At 42.3% G+C, this 20169-nt stretch overlaps 1 protein-coding gene across 2 annotated transcripts in view; it reads left to right on the top strand.

The window, feature by feature from the left end:
* The first annotated feature begins 1138 nt into the window (after positions 1-1138).
* The window catches only part of USP14 (ubiquitin specific peptidase 14), a 35565-nt gene continuing 16534 nt past the window's right edge, over positions 1139-20169 (top strand). Inside the window, exons 1-6 of one of the 2 annotated variants that reach the window (XM_056521679.1) lie at positions 1139-1430; positions 13739-13884; positions 14896-14928; positions 15815-15919; positions 16873-16976; positions 19659-19717. In XM_056521679.1, the coding sequence (XP_056377654.1) occupies positions 1415-1430; positions 13739-13884; positions 14896-14928; positions 15815-15919; positions 16873-16976; positions 19659-19717 (463 nt within the window). In that variant the 5' untranslated portion in view covers positions 1139-1414. Of the gene's footprint in view, positions 1431-13437; positions 13569-13738; positions 13885-14895; positions 14929-15814; positions 15920-16872; positions 16977-19658; positions 19718-20169 lie in introns of those variants that run through there. The other variant, XM_056521680.1, reaches the window with a different exon arrangement.

The following is a 20169-nucleotide window of genomic DNA, read 5'->3' as shown; positions in this document are numbered from 1 at the left end:
ATGAGCACAGGAAGGATTAAGATTTTTAAATAGAGATTTGTAAATTACTTCTATTTAAAAATCTTAATCCTTCCAGTACTTATCAGCTGCTGTATACTACGGAGAAAGTTAAGTAGTTCTTTTCTGTCTGACCACAGTGCTCTCTGCTTACACCTCTGTCCATGCCAGGAACTGTCCAGAGCAGGAGAGGTTTGCTATAGGGATTTGCTCCTACTATGGACAGTTCCTGACATGCAAAGAGGTGGCAGCAGAGATCACTGTGGCCAGACAGAAAATAACTCAAATTTCTCTGTAGTATACAGCAGCTGATAAGTACTGGAAGGATTAATATTTTTATATAGAAGTAATTTACAAAATTGTTTAACTTTCTGGCACCAGTTGATTTGAACTTTCTGGCACCTTTTGCCGCTCCCCTAATATCGCTGTCCCATTCTTTGGCCCCGATCCTCTTCCAGCTTTTGGTGCCAACACGTGGCACGTATAACTATTTGCTGTCCGCAGCAATGACCCGCCTGTGCCAGTGATAGGCCAAGCGGAAGTGATGCAATGAACATTGCTGCGGCCGTTGATTAAATAAATTCAATGAGTTCTCCTAATTAGTAAACATGCTGATGTACAAATTATATAAAAAAATGTTTTATTATTATTTATATATAAACTTTTTTTACAATATGTTTGACAGCAAGACAAGTGGATCGTTTCCATTTATGTTCAGTTAAATGCATCAGAATAAAAAATGAGTAATATTACCATGTAATGTGAGAAAACTAATATCATCATACAGGAAGATGTCGGTATAGTACGTTTCAGTGATCGCTATTCAACATCATTATGAGCCCTTAATGGGAGTTTCCCCATCCATGTCAGTTCTAGAATTGCTCTAAAAAAATAAAAAAGCATGCAGTTGGAGTCCTCCACCGGTAGCTGACGCTGTGAGCTGCGTCCATTGCAATTTCCCATTTTACAGCTACCTACACTTACTGACCAGTTGATGGTTCGGGCCATAATAATGGTCCCATGCTTACTCCGGCATGTTACACCTCACATATGTATAAGAATTCCAGGAAACGCCCGGAGCACACTCTCTGCGAGTATCACCACACAACTTCCTCAGCTCTCGGAGTTCAGCAAGTCCATGTGACTTCTCAGGAAGCGAAAGTGTAAACGCTTCCGGGTTATTGGACAGGAGCCTGGCTGCCATTGGTCGGGCTGTCAAACTGGTGACCTGTGATTGGCTGCAGAGTGGCCGGGCTGGTGTGTGATTGGCGACGTTACCGGGTTGTACTTTGGGATTGGTTCGATAGTCGGTGCAGCGTGTGATTTCGCAGCGTCACTGCTGTGCGGGGCCCTGTTTGAATGAGACTGGGTGAAGGCGGCTGCCAGGAGAGCGGATCGTGCGCCCCGAGAACCCACCATGCCCATCTATACAGGTACCGGAGCTTACCGGACGTCCTGCTGAGGGGAACTCCCCGCTCACACAGGCAGCAGCTTCATATATGTGTATATACAGCACTGACATACACAGCAGTACCTTAATATATATCTATAGACCTCACTGAGATTATATACAGAGCACTGACATACATAGCAGTACCCTCATATATATATATATGTATAGACCTCACTGAGATTATATACAGAGCACTGACATACATAGCAGTACCCTCATATATATATATATGTATAGACATCACTGAGATTATATACAGAGCACTGACATACACAGAAGTACCATCAGATATAAATACTTACAGACAGCACTGAGGTTATATACAGCACTGACATACACAGCAGTACCTTTATTTATATATATATATATATATATATGTTTAGACATCACTGAGATTATATACAGAGCATTGACATACACAGCACCTTTTATATTTATATATATATATATATATATATATATATATATATAATCTATAGACATCACTGAGATTATATACAGAGCACTGACATACACAGCACCTTTTATATTTATATATATATATATATATATAATCTATAGACATCACTGAGATTATATACAGAGCACTGACATACACAGCAGTACCATCACATATAAATATTTACAGACAGCACTGACATACACAGCAGTACCTATATATATGTATATATATATATGTATGTATAGACATCGCTGGGGTTATATACAGAGCACTGACATACATAGTAGTATGTATATATATATGTTTGTGTGTACTACTATGTATGTCAGTGCTCTGTATATAACCTCTGTGCTGTCTACATATATATGTACGGTGTCCATTTTAGGACAGCATCAGCCGTCAAACTGTACCTCGCTCATCCTTCAGCCAAAACGGCGTCCCGCCTCCTCCGTCAGCCAAAACCTTTGTCATCCTTAAGTCTGTCATACCTCAGATGAAAATGAAAGTGTGTGATTGGCTGCTGCCAGCAAAGATACTGTGATTGGTTGATGGGAGCATAAGGTGTGTGCAGTCCCGCTCCACTGTGACACATTTCGTTACAAACCCTAATCCTCTCATGTACCCAGCTTTTCCCCTATTCCTGCAAAACCTACAGTTATGTAGTCAGCTGTAGGTTTATCAGGAATTGTTAAAAGCTGAGTACATAGATGTAGGTTTTTCAGGAATCGGGAAAAGCTGAGTACATAGCTTTTCCAGATTCATGAAAAACCTCCAGCTGTGTACTCTGCTTTTCCCGATTCCTGAAAAACCTACAGTTATGTACTTAGCTTTTAACAATTCCTAATAAACCTACAGCTGACTACATAACTGTAGGTTTTGCAGGAATAGGGGAAAAGCTGAGAGCGCAGGTTTGTTTTTCAGGAATAGGGGAAAGCTGGGTACATGAGAGGATTAGGGTTTGTTAATAAATGTGTCTAATCAGTGGAGCGGGACTGCATTCACCTACGCTCCCATCAACCAATCACAGTATCTTTGCTGCCAGCCAATCACACACTGTCTGTGCTAGCAGGTCTGCCGAAGCTCTGCTGACTCAGCACTTTCATTTTCGTCTGAGGCTTGAGAGAGTTTAGGTTGACAAAGGTTTTGCCTGAGGGAGGAGGCGGGACGCAGTTTTCGCTGAAGGATGAGGGAGGTGCGGCTGAAAACTGACAGCGATTTGTCTGAGGGAGGAGGCGGGACGCCGTTTTGGCTGACAGATGATGCTGTCCTAAAATGGACACCGTACATATGAGGGTACTGCTATGTATGTCAGTGCTGTATATAACCTCAGTGTTGTCTATACATATATATATATATATATATATATATATATATATATGTACTGCTATGTATGTCAGTGCTCTGTATATAACCTCTGTGATGTCTATACATATATATATATGAGGGTACTGCTATGTATGTCAGTGCTCTGTATATAACCTCTGTGATGTCTATACATATATATGAGGGTACTGCTATGTATGTCAGTGCTCTGTATATAACCTCTGTGATGTCTATACATATATATATATGAGGGTACTGCTATGTATGTCAGTGCTCTGTATATAACCTCTGTGATGTCTATACATATATATGAGGGTACTGCTATGTATGTCAGTGCTCTGTATATAATCCCAGTGATGTCTATAAAATATACATATAAGGGTACTGCTGTGGAGTCGGTAGATAAATGTTCCGACTCCAACTCCGACTCCGGAGTTTTCTGTGCTTCCGACTCCGACTCCTCTGTATTAATATGCAAATGTATTTTATACATTCCTTGAAGGAAGGAAAGGCAAAATACATGTCATTACCACAGGACTACTGGCTGGGAAGCCAACAGTCTACTGTATTGAACAGTTTGTGTGCTGATCTGCTGCTGAAGATAGGGCAGTGGGAGGATCCAGGAAGGGGCATTTATTATAAAACATGATTTCCCTAGTAGAATCCCATAGTCAAGTTTAAAGGGGTACTCCGCCCCTAGACATCTTATCCCCTATCCAAAGGAGAGGGGATAAGATGTCAGATCGCCGGGGTCCTGCTGCTGGGGACCCCCGTGATCGCCACTGCGGTACCGCGCTTTCATTACTACACAGAGAGAGTTCGCTCTGTGCGTAATGATGGGCTATACAGGGGATGGAGCAGCGTGACATCATGGCTCCGCCCCTTGTGACATCACAGCCCGCCCCCTTAATACAAGTCTATGGCAGGGGGCGTGACGACCCCCACGCCCCTTCCGATAGACTTGTATTGAGGGGGCAAGCCGTGACATCATGAGGGGCGGAGCCGTGATGTAACGATGCTCCGGCCCCTGTATCGCCTGTCATTACTCGCTCGCTCTGTGCAGTAATGAGCACGCGGTGCCGCATCGGTGATCCCGGGGGTCCCCAGCAGCGGGACCGGCTATCTGACATCTTATCCCCTTTCCAAAGAATAGGGGATAAGATGTCAGATCGCCGGGGTCCTGCTGCTGGGGACCCCCGGGATCGCCGATACGGCACCGCGCTATCATTACTGCACAGAGCGAGTTCGCTCTGTACGTAATGACGGGCGATACAGGGACCGGGGCATCGCTACATCACGGCTCCGCCCCTCGTGATGTCTAGGGGCGGAGTACCCCTTTAAGCTAACAATCGTGTTTACAAGTTTTTATAGCCTTAGCTGAATGGCAGCAGTTTTTCCAATGGTTTACAGCTTCAGTCTTGAACTGCTGACCCTCCATTCCCTTCACTTATACAAGTGTCTCTAGTTCTGCAAAAAACATATTTACTTAATCCCTTATCAGTGAGAGGTTAGGTTACCCATGGGTTCTCTGTAACAGCAGAACACAACACTATGGGAAGTATAAGTATTGCCGCTCCTAATTGTGCGTTGTGTGCCATATAGTAAAGCACATGAAAAGCTTCTGCACGGTCACTTAACGTGTTCGTTTTGCGGTTACATGAGGCACTGCTTGCATTGGTCTTTATTCTTAAAGGAGTAGTCCAGTGGTGATTCAGTGGTGAGCAACTTATCCCCTATCCTAAGGATAGGGGATAAGTTGCAGATCGCGGGGGGTCCGACCCCTGGGGCCCCCCGCGATCTCCTGTACGGAGCCCCGACAGCCCGCTGGAAGGGGGCGTGTCGACCTCCGCACGAGGCGGCGACCGACACGCCCCCTCAATACAACTCTATGGCAGAGCCGAAGCGCTGCCTTCGGCAATCTCCGGCTCTGCCATAGAGATGTATTGAGGGGGCGTGTCGGCCGCCGCCTCGTGCGGGGGTCGACACCCGCTATCTCGGCGGAGAGCCGGGGCCCCGTACAGAGAGATCGCAGGGGGCCCCAGCGGTCGGACCCCCCGCGATCTCAAACTTATCCCCTATCCTTAGGATAGGGGATAAGTTTTTCACCACTGGACTACCCCTTTAAAGTAGAGAATTCATTAATTATCACTTTTTGTGAATTGGGACATTTAAACTTGCTTTTTTTTTTTTTATTCCAATCAAAATTTAGTCTGAGTCGGTGCAGTGTTTGCCGGCTCCAGGTACCCAAAATTTCGTCCGACTCTGACTCCACAGCCTGTATGTCAGTGCTCTGTATATAACCTCAGTGATGTCTATACATATATATATATATATATATATATATATATATATATATATATATGGGTACTGCTATGTATGTCAGTGCTCTGTATATAACCTCAGTGCTGTCTGTCTGTGTTTGTGTGTGTGTGTGTGTGTGTGTATATATATATATATATATATATATCTATATATATCTATATATATATATATATGTATTGCTGTGTATGTCAGTGCTCTGTATATAACCTCAGTGTTGTGTGTGTGTATATATATATATATATATATATGTGTGTGTATAGACATCACTGGGGTTATATACGGAGCACTGACATACGTAGCAGTACATATATATATATATATATATATATATATATATATATATATGTATACACACACACACCACTGGGAATATATATATATATATATATATATATATATATATATATATATATATATATATATATATCAGCACCAGCATATGATTTTCCAGCTGTTGCAAAACTACATCTCCCATCCTGACATGGGAGTTGCAAATTTGCACCCATTTTCTGCCTAAGGTTGTCAGTGGATCAGGCTGAAGATCAGATCCTTTCAGCTCTTATATCCTCTCCTGGTCCAAAACGTGAGAATTCTTCTAGGAGATGCTAGAGAAACCAGGATACACTTCACTATCTTAGGCCTCATTTACATCACAAGAAAAGAAAACGGAAATACTTACAGCTCACCAGATTCCCAGGACAGTCCATAATGTTAAAGGGGTATTCCAGGCAAAAACTTTTTTTTTACATATTAACTGGCTCCGGAAAGTTCAGAAGCTAATAACTATTGGAAGGATTAAGATTTTTTAATAGAAGTAATTTACAAATCTGTTTAACTTTCCAGAGCCAGTTGATAATAAAAAAAATCCTTTATGGTGTGCGAGAAGACACACAGCCACAAAAAGGTAAGAGGAAAGCTCCCATGTGGATGAGAGTCCAGAACTCACAAAGAAAGTGAACTAAAGAATCATGTATAAAATATATCCTGGTGAACTACAAACATGAATTAAAAACAACTTGTCAAGTCTTTATCCAAAGTATAAAACCTACTACCATTGACTCCATGAATAAATATGCTACTATTACTAAGTAACGCACATGTAATACTGATCCACCCACGTACTTTAAAGGGGTACTCCACTGGAAAACACTTTCCTTTAAATCAACTGGTTCCAGAAGGTTAAACAGATTTGTAAATTACTTCTATTAAAAAAATCTTAGTCCTTCCAGTACTTATCGGCTGCTGTATGCTCCACATGAAGTTCTTTTCTTTTTTTAATTTATTTTCTGTCTGACCACAGTGCTCTCTGCTGACACCTCTGTCCATTTTAGGAACTGTCCAGAGCAGGATTTGCTCCTACTCTGGACAGTTCCTAAAATGGACAGAGGTGTCAGCAGAGAGCACTGTGGTGAGACAGAAAGCAGCTAAGTACTGAAAGGATTAAGATTTTTTTTAATAGAAGTAATTTACAAATCTATTTAACCAGTTGATTTAAAAAAAAGTTTTCCAGCAGAGTACCCCTTTAACCCCAATGTGTCCCTGTGTGTTTAACTGTTCACTAGGTAATTCTGTACGTAAAAAAAAAACTACAATGATCCGGAGGATGTAGGTCTCCCAACTAGTACAAAAGTATCAAAAATAGAAAAATAGGGAACCTTTTAAAATATTAATATTTATTATAATCATTTAAAAAATTAAAAAACTTGAAAAAATCACACCACATGAAAAAAAACGTCCATACGTCCATAGTAGTAAATGGGGTCTGACGGATACAATTAATGGGGGCAGGAGCGTAGTGTTTCTGTATCCTTAGGCAATGCATCCTCTAACAGCACACATTCTCCATGCATATTCCAAATAAAAATATATAATGTCTGAGCGTTAGTTTAACCCTTTTGAGATTCTCGTGTCTAGTTTTATTATCCAATGTATTGTTCTCAGGGGTGTGGAAATAAAAAAATTAAATAAAACGGAGCAAAATCTACTTGTCCCTCATGAAAATCCACTTGTCCTGTACACAAAAAACAGGTTTTTTTTTTTATTTAGTTTTTGCACTTTAGTTTTTTCCTCCTTGTCCTATAATAGCCATAACTCTTATATATATATTTTTTTTTAATCTACAGACCAATATGATGGCTTGTTTTTTGCGGCACCAATTTTTCCATAGCTTATGCTCTGAACAAAAAAAAAAGAATTTTTTTTGTGAGGTGAAATTGAAAAAGTTTAGCAAATATTTTTTTTTTTTTTTTAGGCTATTCACCTTGTGGTCAAACAGTGTTGGCAATGAGATGTATGCCCTATGTGTGATTTTGTAGGCCATCTCCCAGTAGAGTGCAGAGGGAATGGGTTTAGCTGCTTTCGTCAAGGCCTGTAGGATGTCGTCAGTCGTGATGTTGCGCCCCCCCCCCCACCCCACCCACACACACCCGTGATTGCACTGCGGGGGCGATCCATCTCACTAGACCACCAGGGATGTTGAGAAATGTACCTTTAGATGTCGCTGTCAGCTTACACAGCGGCAATATTATGAAACTGAGCTGCAACACAATGGGCAAGAACATACAGCAGTCTCTCGGGACAGGTTCCACTCAGAACAGGTCATGGTTGACCAAAGAATTTGAGTGCATGTGCTCAGCTTTTTATACAGAGGTTTTCTTCGGGAAATAGACGTATGAGTGCTGCCAGCATTGTTACAGGGGGTGGGGGTGTCAGCCTATCAGTGCTCAGACCATATGCCGCACAGTGCATCAAATAGGTCATCCAATTCTCGTCCTAGAAGAAAGCCTCTATTAAAGACACAAGAAAGCCTGCAAACAGTTTGCTAAATACAAGCAGATTAAGGACATGGATTACTGGGACCATATCCTGTGAGGATTACTGGGACCATATCCTGTGGGGATTACTGGGACCATATCCTGTGGGGATTACTGGGACCATATCCTGTGGGGATTACTGGGACCATATCCTGTGGGGATTACTGGGACCATATCCTCTGGGGATTACTGGGACCATATCCTGTGGGGATTACTGGGACCATATCCTGTGGGGATTACTGGGACCATATCCTGTGGGGATTACTGGGACCATATCCTGTGGGGATTACTGGGACCATATCCTGTGGGGATTACTGGGACCATATCCTGTGGTCCGATGAGACCAACATAAATGTATTTGGTTCAGATAGTGTCAAGCGTGTGTGGCAGCAACCAGGTGGGGAGTACCAAGACAAGTGTGTATTGCCTACAGTCAAGCATGGTGGTGAGAGTGTCATGGTCCAGGCCTGCATGAGAGCTGCTGACACTGGGTGCTACAGTTCATTGAGGGAACCATGAATGCCAACATGTTCTGTGACATACTGAAGCAGAACCCTATCCCCTCCCTTCAGAGACTGGGCTACAGGGCAGAATTCCAACATGATAACAACCCAAACACTTCCAACATCACTTGTTTTTGCTTTCTTTTATACAAGAACGTGGAACATGGTTTAGAGATGATTTAGTTTTTTTGTTTAGCTCTGGCAATAAGGCCATATGCGTGACCTCGATTAGTCGAACAAGATGCAGAACATAGAAATATATATATTAGGGCTCAGGGTTTAAGACAAATGGACAGATAGTAATTAAATGTGTTTATTATTATACAGTGTGACAATATAATATAAAATATGATATAAGAAAATAAAATCAAATAGTGGCGTCTGCGTCTCACAGGGCCCTTGTGTAGGCGCAGCACCAACTAATATTATCTAAAATATAAGTATTCCACAATGTGTTAAAAATTAAGACCACCATATAAAAGTTCATATAAAACCTCTAATAGGATTAGACTATACAGGGAGAGAAATCTGGGTGGGAGAGTCTTAGTTCATCCACAATAGTCAATTCTCTCCTCTCTCAAAAAGTTCTGCAAATTGTAACAGATTCCAGTATAGTTGTAACAAATAGCAACCATATAAGTTTTGGTTAGTAACCCATAGCAACCATTTGTATGTGTCCGGCTGCAGCAGTAGATCGCAATTGAACGCCTTTGCAAATAATGTTCATACACTTGCTATTAGCAGATAATGGTCAATATATACGCTTGTGTGCAGTCACTGTTAATATGCATTCATATCTTTAGATACTTTGTATCTCACCGCTCCCGGGCACTGATGCTGCGATCTCCTCCAGTTGCGCTATGAAATCCCACAGTGTGTTATCACTGGGTGGCTCTCGTGGCGTGAGACAGCATCACCGGAGACTCGGCCGTCTCACACGGTGGTAATGCTGGATGACAGTGGGTTCCGGGTGGTGGTACTGCAGCGGTTCTGCAGGTGAGTATGTTGTTATGCCGGTGGCGTCCTCGTGGCAATGAGGCGCGTATGTCTCCTTTACCGGGTGCCGGGTGATTGACAGTTATGTTTCCCGGTATCGGACTGCTGGTTGCTGAGCTGGGCAAATAAACTGGTGGTCTCAATGGTTATTAGGGGGACGCTGGACGCGTTTCAGGACTGTCTCAGTCCTTTCTTAGCTGCTGAAGAAAGGACTGAGACAGTCCTGAAACGCATCCAGCGTCCCCCTAATCAATTTGCAGAACTGTTTGAGAGAGGAGAGAATTGACTATTGTGGATGAACTAAGACTCTCCCACCCAGATTTCTCTCCCTGTATAGTCTAATCCTATTAGAGGTTTTATATGAACTTTTATATGGTGATCTTAAAGGGATACTCGGGTGCTTAAACATCTTATCCCCTATCCAAAGGATAGGGGATAAGATGCCTGATCGCGGGAGTCCCGCCGCTGGGGACCCCCGGGATCATGCACGCGGCACCCCGTTTGTAATCAGTACCCGGAGCGTGTTCGCTCCGGGACTGATTATGGTCGACCGCAGGGCGGGCGGCGTGTGACGTCACGCCTCCGCCCCCGTGTGATGTCACGCTCCGCTCCTCAATGCAAGCCTACGGGAGGGGGCGTGATAGCTATCACGCCCCCTCCCGTAAGCTTGAGGGGCGGAGCGTGACGTCACACGGGGGCGGAGGCGTGACTTCACACGCCGCCCGCCCTGCGGTAGACCATAATGAGATCTGTCCATTCGGCTTAAACCCTGAGCCCTAATATATATATTTCTATAGACAAACTACTTCCTGACACCTTGGGTATAGGTGTCTAATTAGGCAGCCCGGGTTTATTTGGTGGGTAGTTAGACAAGAGCCTCTCCAACTCCTTTATACTATAAGATGCAGAACATGTTGCAGGAGCTAAATTGTCTACCAGCATTCACACTAAGGTGGCATCAGGTGCGTCAAAGCACTTTCGAGAGGTACACCAAGGCTATCCATGCACGTCGTGGCACAAGAACATGCCAGTCGGCCACCACTAGGAGGAGATTGGGTTAGAAAGTTATATACAAGAGAAGTATATTGGATATTAAATCTAGACACAACAATCCCAAAAGGGTTAAATTAGCACTCAGGCATGATGTATTTTTATTCAAAATGTATCTTGGCAAGTTTCTGTATTTTTTATAAATCTTCCCTTTTTTCTTTTGTGTTCAGTTCTATTTACCCCCTATGTATCTAAGTACGGAATGTATATTGGCACAAAAACGAAATATGTGAAGTTAAAGAATGTGTATTGTTTTTGGCAGTATTCACACTTTTTACCTTGCATGTAACAGTCACAGGGACACATAGGGGTTAAAGGGGTACTCCACCCCAGACATCTTATCCCCTATCCAAAGGATAGGGGACAAGATGTCTGATCACGGGGGTCCCGCTGCTGGGGACACCCACGATCTCTGCAGTGGTGCCCCGCAGTCATTACTACACAGCACACTGGCTCTGTGCGTGATGATGGAGCGATGCAGGGGACAGAACATCGTGACGTCATGGCTCCGCCCAACCCCCTTAATACAAGTCTATGGGAGGGGGCATGGTGAACGTCGCGCCCCCTCCCATAGACTTGTATTGAGGGGGCGGGCATGATGTCATGGTGGGCGGGGCCGTGACATCATGATGCTTCGTCCCCTGCATCGCCCCTCGTCATCCCGCACATAGCCAGTGTGCTCTGTAGTGATGACGGCGGGGCGCTGCTGCAGAGATCGCCGGGGTCCCCAGCAGCGGGACCCCCGTGATCAGACCTCTTATCCCCTATCCTTTGGATAGGGGATAAGATGTCTGGGGTGGTGTACCCCTTTAAGGTAAGTGGGTGGGTTAGTATTACACAGGTGTGTTTCCAGGAAGTGGGTGGATTTGTTCAGTCATAGTAGTAGATTTATTTGGAGTCGATGGTAGTACAGTACATTTTAAAGATTTAACAAAATGCGTTGGTTTTAATTCATTTTGGTAGTCCACCTGGACATATTCCATACACGATTATATAAAGCTGGTATTTTTTTTATTTCTTCACTTTCTTCATGAGTGCTGGACTCTTTTCCACATGGGAGCAGCTTTCCTTTTACTCATTCACATCATGTTTACAGTCTCCATAGCATGTTCAGGGGTGTTGTGATCATGAAGCTCCTAATTGTACCCTCTTAGCCAAGCAGTCACACCATATTTTGCTACGAAGGTCCCACCCAGCTGACTATTTAGTGGAAAAGGCTTGTGTTTCCCAACCAGGGTGCCTCCAGCTGTTGTTAAACTACAACTCCCAGCATACCCAGACAGCCGAAGGCTATTACCCAGCTCTCCAAGACTCCTGATTGGCCAATCAGACTGGACCCTGATTTTGTAGTGCAGGGTTTCCCAACAGCATGCCTCCAGCTGTTGCAAAACTACAACTCCCAGCATACCCAGACAGCCAAAGGCTATTGCCCAGCTCTCCAAGACTCCTGAATGGCCAATCAGACTGGACCCTGATTTTGTAGTGCAGGGTTTCCCAACAGCATGCCTCCAGCTGTTGCAAAACTACAACTCCCAGCATACCCAGACAGCCAAAGGCTATTGCCCAGCTCTCCAAGACTCCTGAATGGCCAATCAGACTGGACCCTGATTTTGTAGTGCAGGGTTTCCCAACAGCATGCCTCCAGCTGTTGCAAAACTACAGCTCCCAGAATACCCAGACAGCCGAAGGCTATTACCCAGCTCTCCAAGACTCCTGAATGGCCAATCAGACTGGACCCTGATTTTGTAGTTCAGGGTTTCCCAACAGCATGCCTCCAGCTGTTGCAAAACTACAACTCCCAGCATGCCCGGACAGCCTTTGGCTGTCCGGGCATGTTGGGAGTTGTAGTTTTGCAACAGCTGGAGGCACCCTGCCTGGGAAACGCTGGTCTAGAGATTAGAGGATCATCCAAATTATTTAAAATTCACTATATTTGAAACAAGTGGCTTATTTTCCTGTAAAAATGGGACCTTCGGGATGTTGAAATGCTTCTTGTCTGAACTTGTGAATCGGGATTGTGTAACATCACGTAATAAAAAAAATCAGTATTAAGATGATGTATATGCCCATGTGACTGATTAATTCTCTGAACAATACATCATTGTTTCCCTATATTGTGTAACCCCCCCATCTATGTTTGTATTTCTGACCTTACAAAGTAATATTGTTTTATTCTCTGCCAGACTGTATATCTTTCTGTCCACTGAGTACAATGGCCCAGATTTATCAAACTGTGAGAGAAAAAGTGGAGAGGTTTTCCTACAGCAACCAATCACAGCTCAGCTAACGAGCTGTGGTAAAGTGAAACCTGAGCTGTGATTGGTCGCTGTGGAAAAATCATTCTACTTTTTCCCTCACACAGTTAGATACATCTTGACCAATGTGTATACTTTGACCAACACAGTGGATATAATGGGGGGAGATTTATGAAAACCTGTCCAGAGGAAAAGTTGCGGAGTTGCCCATAGCAACCAATCAGATCGCTGCTTTCATTTTTGAAAAGGCATGTGAAAAATGAAAGCAGCGATCTGATTGGTTGCAATGGGCAAGTCAACAACTTTTTCTCTGGACAGGTTTTGATCTCCCCCAATTTGTCTAAACCAATGCAGAGAAAAAGTGAAGCAGTTACACCTGGCAACCAATCAAATCTCAGCTCTTAGTTTACAGAGGTACATTGGAGAAACAAAGCAGCATCCTGATAGGTCACAAAGGGTAGCTGCTGTCCATATCCCTTGTAATAGTTTTAAGGTCCCCCTTTGGTTCATCTCTTTGCTACCCCAAAATATATTCACCGACATTTTGTTTGTACAATTTTAATTTTTTTAATTTTTGCCACCAGTGAACGTGAAGTGGGGGAAGGAGAAGTTTGATAATGTTGAGCTGAACACCGATGAGCCTCCGATGGTCTTCAAGGCCCAGCTCTTTGCCCTGACTGGGGTACAGCCAGACAGACAGAAAGTCATGGTTAAAGGAGGAACCTTAAAGGTATGGACGGATACAGTAATGTCATTGGGGGGAATTCATCGAGTGGTGTAGGTGAATGTCTTTTTACCCATCAATTCATGTGGTGAATGTACTACATGGTGCAGAGCCAGTGATAAATCTGGTGCTGATCACATTTCTTACTTCAGGACACCACTTTGTATGGTGATTCCTTTGTGACTTTTTGTGCGACTTTTTATCCTGTGCGACTTTTTAAAAATGCTGTCCACAGTCAGTTCTGTAAGCCAAGTCAGGGCTGGTGTAGATTTGCGCCTAAGTTAGCACAGTTGCGACAAACTGAAAAGTCGAATACGATGAATTCCTTGTCACTGCCTGATATCAACTGAAATCATGACTTGGTATGTTTTTTTGAAAAACCTTCTAAAGCAAAAGTTGCAATGAAAAGTCTCAAAACAGCATCTAAGACAAACTGTGAGACAAATGTACACCACAAAACCAGGGTAAATCCAATGATAAATACCCCCCCCATAGTGCTAATGTTATAGGGTGCATTCACACTTACTGCATCTGCTGCTGATTCCACTTAGAGGATTTAACTAGACAGGTTTAGGAGGAACATAGGCTGGAAAGGAGCATTTATTTTGTCTTTTCCCAGCCTAATAATACGAGCCTGCTACCTTTGAGACCTGGAGAGCCATTTTAATTTTAATGCTTCAGAATTGATGGTATCTGGCTCTTCCCAGTTCACCTGTGGTGGTGGGTCCCAGCTTTGTAAAGGACACTTTCCACTACTAAGCATGTAAGGTGATATACAGTGTGTATAACAAACCTGTAACAGAAATACAAAGTTCAGTAGTAAGTTGCAGAATAGTTTTTCCACAGATTTGAGATGTAGTTACTTGAACTTCTTGAATTGAATGAGCATTTTCTTTTTATCTACTTTGGTTTACTTCTTTCTGTGGAGCACCTGGCTGATGTCCTGTTGGTAATGAATAATAGTAAATCTGGCTTTTATAAATGTGTATTCCATATATTGTTTTCTTTATATTGTAGGATGATGATTGGGGTAACCTTAAGATAAAAAATGTAAGTATTTTTTTTTTCATGTCCATAACAATATTATCTTTGCTATCATAGTTAGTTTTGCATGTAATAGGCAGTGGCATATAACTTATACTGTAAGACAGCTTGGAGCTAATGGAAATATTATATTGTCTTAAATTCACTACGTAGACTCCTGATTTTGTAGTCTTATGGAGGCATACCAAGCACTAGCTATTCTCCATTCCTCAGCAGCTCCCACTCCAGCACATGCCGGTTAGTAACATTACCATCTGTGCCTTAGAACAGTGTTTCCCAACCAGGGTGCCTCCAGCTGTGGCAAAACTACAACTCCCGGCATGCTGGGAGTTGTAATTTTGCAACAGCTGGAGGCATCCTGGTTGGGAAACCCTGCCTTAGAACAATCTCTTCTGTTCGCAGTTCCATCACATTTGATGGCACAATTAGTGCACCATGCAGCCCTAACTTACTGTCAAAATGATGACAAAACCCATTGTAAATCACTTAGGAATTTTTCGCACAATTGGCATAAGCAGAAGCCACGCCACAGACATCTAGACTACAGCTTTCTCCCTTATTGCCACTGGTCTGAAAGTGACAGTGATATGTCTCCTTAAATTAAGGCTTTGTGGTATTGGCTTCTAGTACATTGCTAGTATTAAAAAGATGTGAGAACTGTATACCACACAATGGGGGTAGTCACTGACTTATAATCTGTTATGTATTACGGTTATTGAGCACTCGTGTTTTCACTCATACCTGTAAAACTTATATCTTATCCCATCTGGAAAAGGTAAGAATGTCCACAGTTATATGCTATAAACATGTTGTAGATGAACATCTTCTTTAGCATTGTATGGACACAAACCATAACTTGTATAATTTTTCCTGTATGTTTCTTCATCTATAGGGCTTGAGCCTGTTGATGATGGGCTCTGCTGAAGCTCTCCCTGAGGAGCCTGCGGTGAGGCCCATATTTGTAGAAGACATGACAGAGGAGCAGTTGGCTTCTGCAGTAAGTAAATTCATATGGGGTCTTTATTATATCATTTTGGGATTTATAAGAAAAGAATTAAGACATCTATCACATTAAAGGGGTACTCCGGTGCTACAGCGTTCTGAACATTTTGTTCAGAACGCTCGGAGCCGGAGGCCGTGATCATGACGCCACAGCCCCTCCATTCATGTCTCTGGGAGGGGGCATGTCATCTGACAAGCCCCCTCCCGTAGACTTGAATGGAGGGGGCGTGGCCATGACATCACAACCACTGCTGTAGGAACCCAACGTTTGACATCTTTTCCCCTATCGTTTGGATAGGGGATAAGATGTCTAGCAGCAGAGTACCCCTTTAAGGTTCAATGGTAGCCATTCCATTGCCTGAAGCATCATTTGGACTTTGAACTCACATCACAGACAATGATGAACATTCTTCTGGAAATAAGATGCGTTCTTTCGTTGTGCAAAAAAATTATTTTTTCGTTATAGTATAAAAAATGCTTTTGCTTTTATTGTGCACTCGTGTGCTTTATAGCCCTTGTCAGAACATTCACCTAATATGTTCAGCACTAGTGGGAAGAAGCCGATTCTTATTGAAAGGACCATGCTAATGGCTGCTTGTGGCAACCAGATTCTGACACATTGTACCTTACAAAATGTAATGTACCCGATGTTCTAATGCTTTGTAATCTGTATTTTCATTGGGACAGGACTCTGGGTATATTCACTCTGCGGAATCTCTGTGCGAAATTTTGTTGGGAATATTCGGCATGGACATTCTGCTGTAGCATAGTCCCATTGATTTTAATGGAATTCTGCTGCCCTCTGCACACAGTGGAATTTCCTGACATTGCCATCTTCCATTCTGTAGGCATTTAAATTATCTTGTTTACAGGGAACACACACATGTTGATTATTTTTACATTATTTAATTTCCTTAACTTTCAATGCTTACTTTTTGTGTCTTGCAGATGGAATTGCCTTGTGGATTAACAAACCTTGGGAACACTTGTTACATGAACGCAACAGTTCAGTGTATTCGCTCGGTGCCAGAGCTAAAAGAGGCTCTTAAGCGGTATGATTGCGGGTCTGAAAGAATGAATGAGGTTTTGTCTCTTGTGTTCTGCAGGCCCTTGGATATAAAATATATATATATATATACACACACACACACACACACACAATATCCTTTTAGAAATTTATTCACATATGCCACCAAACTTTTAATAAATCTAAAATGTATTTTTATTAATGGTAATCAAGAAAAAAAACATATGCGATGACACAAAAAAAAATTAAGACTTTTTAAGTAAATAGGATAAATTGATGAAGATGCTCAGGAAATACAAGTAATTGTTCAATTAATTATACTTAAGACACAAAGCCAAATACATGAATCACTATATGCCAAAGAAACCTTACCCCTGATATACAAACTTACATCAAATCAGTACATAGGTAAGTGTCTGCCGTTGAATACATAAAAGATGTAGTAAAGTGTGTGTGTGTGTGTGTGTATATATACCGATAATTCATATCACATTACAAAGTGCAGAATAACATGTAAATGATATATCATGTACATCATGCTATGTAACGAAGTGCATTGGTTGCACCACACTTACTGGGCTCTGCATGCCACAGAGGGCGCATATACAGAGTTATAAATGACGTGGTTTGGTAATGGGGAGTTTACACAATTTGGGTAAAGAAATCAGGTTCCATTTAATATTAGTTTTTTGCTCTCCTATAATCCATTATTGTTTGTAGGGGTGACCTTTTTATGTCGGTTTACAACCTTGGCTATACGATATATTCAACATAACAATATTATGTACCATTGTCACTATATGTGACTTTGGTGAATATAGGCCCATTCAGGCTGCAGATGGAGAACTTTCAGTGCTGCTCAGTTTGTGAAGATAAACATTTTGGAAGATAATAAACTGGGAAATTATTATCTAGGTTATCTTCTTAGATGTGCATCATGGCAAATGCTTAAAAAAACAAATGAACAATTTACTAAGACAGTTCCCATTAATGGCTAACCAGGAAGGCTGTAAAGAATATACTGGGGTTACTAGTAAATAATAGGTACTGGTGCTGTTGGGAGATCTCTAAAGAGGTACTGTTTTTGTTCTTAAGGCCAGAAGTGGCAGGCCAAGTAAAATATTGCAGAGGTAAAGGCGAAAGATGGTGAGAACGGTCAAAAACAGACCAAAGACCATATCCAAAGACATACAACATCATCTTGCTACAGATGGTGTCATTGGGCATCATTTAATAAGCCAGTGTTCTTTGCACAAAGAGAAGCTGTATGGGATAGTGATGCAGAAGAAGCCTCTTCTGCACACGCTCCAGAGACGCTTGAGATATTTGTACAATCCAGCTCTATTTTGGAAGAAGGTGCTGTGGACTGATGAAACAAAGTTGGAGTTATTTAGTCATAACAAGGGGCATTACGCATGATGTCAAAAGAATATTGGGGGATATTTATCATTGCTTTTAGAGCATTTTTTTTGCCTATGTTTAGGCGCAGTTCAGGCGCAAGCAGCATATTTAGCGACTTTTATGCGTCTTTTGATATAGACGGTTTCACTCTTTTTGCCTACCCGTATAACTTTTTCTTTTTGACCATTCAGTAGTCATGTATTTATCATTTGCGACTTTTGTCAAGTCGCTATTTTGTGCGCAAAGGTACATTTTTAGGCGCAAAGCTACACCACCTACCAGTAGGCGTGAGAATCATTTCTACCTTCCGCAATTCAACTTTTAACCTCTTGTGGACAACAGCGTCCCACTCCCCATCTGACATGTGCTCATAGATGGGTGGCCCTAGCGGCTATCTGGCACCAGGACCCATCTCTATTGCCAGACATCACCAATCACATTGATGCCCGGCATTAACCCCTTAGACACCGCAATCAAATTTGATTGTAGCGTCTAAAATGCAAGTAAAAATGTCCCGGCAGCTCTTTGAAAGTAAGTAAAAACCTAACCTGCCAAATTCAGAACCCGGGAAAGTGTCTACTTCCCTCCCTCACAAGCGTCTAGAAAAAGTGTATGTGGTAGAGCTTTTCCCACCACAGCAGAGCTGCGCAAAATTCATCATCCTGCTGCACCTTCTTGATAAATAAGATGCACGCTAGTCAAACCCACCACCCAAATAAATGTGGGAAAATAGCTCTACTGTAGACATTCTTCGATAAATCTGGGCCATAGTGTTCCAAGGCAAACACTTGCTACCCACAGGGCTGTGTGGTCAATGCAAGTACTGGGCAGGTCTTTTTAAGCTAACGGCCCCAGTACCTCTTTAGCAGGTCTCTACTTTTAAAAGTAAAAATAAAAAGTTGTCCCCTATCCAAAGAACAGTGATTAAGATTTAGATACAGGGCCCAGGCTCTCTCAGGGAACGGTGCATCACGACCCCACACAAAGAAGCAGCCGACACACCCCTTCATATATCTACATGGAGGGAGTGTGTCTGTTGGCAAGCCCCGATTGCAGAAGATCTCGGGGGTCCCAGCGGTTGGATCCCCACGCAATCTAAAACTTATTCCTCCACATCCTTTGGATAGGGGATAAGTTTTTCAGCGTTACATATCTCCTTTGTGCTGGTGTTTTCTAATGAATTACAAAAACAAATAAATTATTAAAGTTATTGGCATTATTATAGCATGGTGTATGTTGTGGTTTACTATCCACAGGGTGTTCCTCACATATTTGTTAAAATGTTTGTAATGTTCACTTTTTTCAGCTATACGGGTGCCCTAAGAGCTTCTGGTGAAATGGCCTCTGCTCAGTATATTACTGCAGGTTAGTGTAATTTTTTTTTTTTTTTTTTTAAATAAACATTGATAAAAAAAAATTGTATATTTTTGGGTGAAAAAAATGCTGTCCTTGCATTGATTGCTTGTGTATATCTCATAATTCCAAATACAGAAAGTGAGGGAAGGGCAAGCAGGGCTCTGTGCAGGCTCCTGGCTTGTCAATAATCCTTATGTATGAGCCGGGAGAATGTCACATAGCCTTACTGCACAAAGTCCTGCTTGTCCACCCTCACTTCCTGTATTTGGACTCCTCATAGAGACACACACCGGCACAATAGCTGTAGAGTCAAAAATATACACATTTTTTAACCAATGTGTATTACAAATATACATATGGTATTATCTACATTAAATAAACAGTTTTTGCTAGTTTTTCTGTGGCTGGAACGCTTCATTTAAATATTAGGATCATACAAGGTTAGGAATAGATTGCGACTA

Source organism: Hyla sarda, chromosome 5 (genome assembly GCF_029499605.1).
Source record: "Hyla sarda isolate aHylSar1 chromosome 5, aHylSar1.hap1, whole genome shotgun sequence".
Classification (NCBI taxonomy): Eukaryota; Metazoa; Chordata; class Amphibia; order Anura; family Hylidae; genus Hyla; species Hyla sarda.
This window is presented reverse-complemented; position numbering and strand designations above follow the sequence as displayed.